The sequence below is a fragment of the Hyalella azteca genome, unplaced genomic scaffold (assembly GCF_000764305.2).
Source record: "Hyalella azteca isolate HAZT.00-mixed unplaced genomic scaffold, Hazt_2.0.2 contig13969, whole genome shotgun sequence".
Taxonomy (NCBI): Eukaryota; Metazoa; Arthropoda; class Malacostraca; order Amphipoda; family Hyalellidae; genus Hyalella; species Hyalella azteca.
The window spans coordinates 112,406-117,311 of NW_025943871.1; the positions used below are offsets into that span (position 1 = coordinate 112,406).

The following is a 4,906-nucleotide window of genomic DNA, read 5'->3' on the forward strand; positions in this document are numbered from 1 at the left end:
CACGACCTGCCATCGCACCGCTGCCACGACCTGCCATCGCACCGCTGCCACGACCACAGAGAAAAGATGACGCGAGCTCTGATGCTTCTGATCGCCGCCGCCGCTGCCTCGTCCGCGGCGTAAGTGCTTCGCTTGCAAGTCAAGCGACGATGTGATATTGACAAGATTTGAGAATGCAATTGTTAATTATTCATATATGTCGTGCTATTTGATTGAAATCAACGATTTGACTGAAGAATGACAAGTATTTAGAGTAACGGATTATGATTTTGTAACTTCGATTTAGCTCGAACATTATTTTATTTACTTTACATTATTACTTCGTCATACCAGAGTGTCTGACCCTTGATTAAGGCAACGTTTATACGTTACTGTCCGATGGTCTAACGAGAAAATTCGGATGTGAAGAGTCGGTCATTCAGGGACCTTGTTTTGAAATATAATAGCGTGTATATTTTCTATGAAAATTTTCAAACGTTTTACGCATTTCAAAGATGAAGTAACTTGCTAATTTTATACACTGAAATGATTATTTGTAATTTTTTACAGAGGTGCTTCCCCTTGTAAAGGGGCTTTGATGGTGGCGCAGTCGAATGTCTTGTATTCCACCGATGCTCGTAAATGCGCAGTGAAGGACAGAATTTTCATGAACAACTTTAATTCTATAAGTGAGTGCAACATGAGTTATTTAGCATCAATTTATTCCTATTGATTTTAACATAATTCCAAGCTTAAATTGAACAATTGTGGGTCAAAGATCAATAACCAATATTTTTATTTAATTTGTGAGGCAGCATTCTCGGCTGTGTAGGAGTTGGTTGACGACATATCGAAATGTACATATTTTTGATTTATCCATTTTTTGTTAACGTATACTATAAACACTTAATATTTTCATCGCGCTAATTTTCTTATCAAATTAAGCATTGCACCCGAGCCTATACGATCAAAACTCGTTCCCAGATTACATCGACAGATGATCATTCAAAAACTATGTACTATTCCATAGACGCTTGCTGCAAACTGAAATGAACAGATTTAAATTCCGTTTTCTCAACATGAAATTATAATGTCCGAAATGATTTGTATTGCTGTATCTTTTCAACAGCGAGCTTTATTGACGACTGGCAGCTTTAAATGAAAAATCGATAGGAATCAGCTGAGCTCAAGTTTCTTATTCTCAATTTAAACTTGATGATTATTTGTGCTCGTCAGTTTTGCCTGGAAAGATCTTGTGCTTTTACATCATTGTGTAGACTGTAGATGGTAGTAATACATAACCCATCGACTAAATTTTTCCCCCAACAGATGGAAAATGCTACAACTTCAAAAATTTGACTGGGTACGATGCAGAAACATGTGATCCACTACAGTTCAATTATTCCCAGTGCATGTTGCAAGCAGCCAAGCTCGTGAGTACTTCAGCGTATATACATGAACAACTACATGAACTATACAGCGTACGTACATGAACAACTTCGCCTATGCGCCAATTTAGAAGCAATCTGCATTTTTGCAGTGAGTTCAATCTTACTTTTTGATCGCTGAATTGATATTTGTGTAGTGTTTTCTTAAGCATTATCAGTGAACTGCAATGAAATTTCATAGATGTAGTTTATATTGTAGAGCATAACTCATGACAAGACAAGTTTTCTTCTTTGCATAAAGAATAAAAATGTTTTAAATTCTCCTGATCTAGAGAGCCCGCAATTCTAAGTCTATCAAATTTCATCCCTCGAAATGTTTATTCCTTGCTTATTTTTCTTAAAATACTAACTTATTGTAAATTTTTGCAGGAAAAAGTAGTCCTTATCCAAAAACTAAACGTATCTGCTGCTTATTGTTTTCTATTCTGATAGTTATTTCCATAATCTTCTTTCCTCAACAGCTGAAACCTGACAACACATTTGACTATGTGGCTTTCGAGACGATTTCGTTGAAGAACCAATGCAGCACTGATACCAACTTCTCAAAAGCTTACCCGAACTGCAAAAATTCCACCATGAAATATTTGAACGTGAGTCATTAAAAATGTTTTTATTTTTAAAGCAGTCTCGCGCAACATGTTTTTTGTTATAAATGTCACACACAATAACAATAATACATAAATTAGCCGTCACGAGAGAATATTCAGGCAGTGTAATAGATCATGATTCATAAAAATATATCCACCTTAATTTGGTTCATAAAAATATATCCAGCTTAATTTAAACGTGCGTGGCTCTAGAAGCTCATGACTTAAATATACGTGGCAGGCTATCCGGCTGTTCGTGTGCCTCAATGCTGCCGTGCCCTAACCCGCTCACCCTATGGAGGAGAAGCCACGACTCAGAACAAGACTGACTGATCGCCCTCACGCTTCGTGCACGGGATTTGTGTATTTCCATATTAAATTTATTGGTGTTTCTGCAATAATGTAGTTATTTTCCTGAGAACAGCTATGAGAATATCTTCAATGCAAAACATTTCGCTGAAATTAAGTTATTTGCAGTGCGCTATTTAGACAGCAAATTTAGAATGGTGCAGAGACGAAATTTGAATCACGTCAACCCCCACTATGTTGATAATATCATCAATAGATTAGATGATTATAATGTTTGTGATGATCTAAATTCAGAACTCGACGTTACCAATTGCATCACCTCCAATTAAAGTACGGATAGGTCCTTTCGTCACGCTTACGGAATGGAAGTTCCATCGTCACGCTTACCAGACGTTCGGATGGAAGTTCTACAATCGTTCCAATTGGTTATTGAAGGAATACTTATGATGGAGCTGGATATTATATGAAGGCAGTATATTCACAACAGCTGAATGCAGTATATTTACAACGCGGATAACTATTAATTAGTATGGCAAAGTGGTTTTTGAAAAAATTACAAGTCTTTGACATTGGAATGCGAGAGAGAGCCAAAGCTGAGAATGAGAACACTTGCTAGACACTTAAAAGGAAAACCCCAATAAGTACCCAATCATAAAAATTATTTTGTCTGCAATCAACAATCTTAGAAATGACAGGATTCTCTCACTAACGTCTAGGACAAGTTACCCTCAAGCCTCAAATCAGGTACCCAGTGCGCCACTGCGCCGGTTTGGTTTTGTCAAATTTTTCTGACACCTAGTAAAATGACCCCCAGCTTATTCACACAGTACTCACATACCTTTCCGTGTGTAAGCTCACTAGAGAGCATAGCAGCCTATTCAGCAGTCATCCAACGTTGAAACAACATTAAAACTAGTATAGCAGCCTACCCATCACTCATCTAAGGTTGAAACAACGTTAAAACGAGCATAGCAGCCTACCCATCACTCATCTAACGTTGAAACAACGTCAAAACTAGTATAGCAGCCTACCCATCACTCATCTAAGGTTGAAACAACGTTAAAACGAGCATAGCAGCCTACCCATCAGTCATCTAACGTTTAAAACAAGCATAACAGCCTACCCATCAGTCATCTATCGTTGAAACAACGTTAAAACAAGCATTGCAGCCTACCCAGCAGGCATACAACGTCTAAAAAATGTTAAAACGAGCATAGCAGCCTTCCCAGAGGCATCTAACGTTGAAACAGCGTTAAAACGTATATATAATCTTGATTTCAGATTGAAATGTTGATCAACCAAAATTAAACGTTGAATCGATGTCGAAATGTGAGAATTACTCGAAGAAACGCAAAACAACTCAATTTCAAAGTTGAAGCAACGTCGATTTTGATACATTGAATTTCCATCTATCTTCCATCGTTGAACCCACGTTATCACACCAACATTGAGTGACATATGAATAGATATGCGACTATTTTAGTCTGCCCATATTTTCAAACGTTTCCTAAGCGTTTTTATTTATTTTTTATGCCTACTTATGTAAAAAGAACTAAATTAAATTCTACGTTGAAACCTTGAATATCGAGTGCACATAATTTTAGAACAAATTAATATTACAAATCTTACATACGGTCATACATAACATAAATTAATGGGTTTACATGCTTTATGAATCATAGCCTTGAAAAAAGGACTATACAATATTTCCGGAATTTAATAAATTATATCATAGTTCTGAAGTTGCTTTATTGATTTCAACAATCTCTTCCTTTATTGCAAGCGAACTCATCAACCTGAATTTAAAATTGATGATGAACGTTCTCGATGAGCGACATGAAAAGCCTGAAATCATTAATTCATTTTCCAGAGGCAATGGTAATATTTATATAAATATCTACAATATCTACTTACCTTAGAGACGTCAACATGAATGTGCAATCGAATATTTTAATAACACTGCTGATCCAAGTGACATGTATACTCGGAAGAAAAATTTGTTCATTTTTGATGATATTGCTACGGAGAAGAATCAAAACCCTGTCAATCTTTACACCCTTGGAAGATACAATAACTAAAATTCAATTTACTGATCCAAGGACTATCACATATTACCAAGACAAACCATTAGAATGAATTCAAATCTATTAATTCTATTCAAGTTACCTTTCATCGATATGAAGAATATTCACAGTGTTACATTGCTTGGGATATGCCCTATGCAGAGTTTAAAAATTGTGTAATGAATCGTATAAAGTACCATATAGTTTTGTATTGATCAATAAAGATGAGCACCCTGGTTTAGGAAGTATTTCAAAAAATTTAAATAAATCACATATCCCATTAAACTATCTCTCATTCTGGCACTCGCTCTAGGTTAAGTCCCGGATTTTCAGTAACGGCGATGGTTGGAAAAGTGCATGGTCAATTAATTGGGAGTAAATGATCCGGATTTCATGGGGGGTAAATGGACTTTAACATATTGAGCTATTTTTGCTGACTGCCAATATATAGGCACGTCCTTATACTAATAAACTTTACCCAATTTGACTTATTTAAGGCTTGTAATCCGGCGCCAGGGTA

At 36.2% G+C, this 4,906-nt stretch overlaps 1 protein-coding gene across 1 annotated transcript; it reads left to right on the forward strand.

Annotated features, from left to right (window-relative positions):
• LOC108678408 lies at positions 1 to 2,449 on the forward strand. Its single transcript, XM_018166826.2, has 5 exons — positions 1 to 119; positions 550 to 668; positions 1,309 to 1,412; positions 1,889 to 2,017; positions 2,256 to 2,449. The coding sequence occupies exons 1-5, from the start codon at positions 67 to 69 to the stop codon at positions 2,295 to 2,297; spliced, it is 447 nt and encodes a 148-aa protein (XP_018022315.1). The 5' UTR covers positions 1 to 66; the 3' UTR covers positions 2,298 to 2,449.
• The last annotated feature ends 2,457 nt before the right edge of the window (positions 2,450 to 4,906 follow it).

Excerpts from the sequence above, each read along its gene's own strand:
- LOC108678408 (XM_018166826.2), top strand. The coding sequence starts at position 67 with ATGACGCGAGCTCTGATGCTTCTGATCGCCGCCGCCGCTGCCTCGTCC. Across the intron at positions 669-1,308 it reads GAACAACTTTAATTCTATAA|ATGGAAAATGCTACAACTTC; the intron begins GTGAGTGCAACA and ends TTCCCCCAACAG. Across the intron at positions 2,018-2,255 it reads CCACCATGAAATATTTGAAC|GCTATCCGGCTGTTCGTGTG; the intron begins GTGAGTCATTAA and ends TATACGTGGCAG.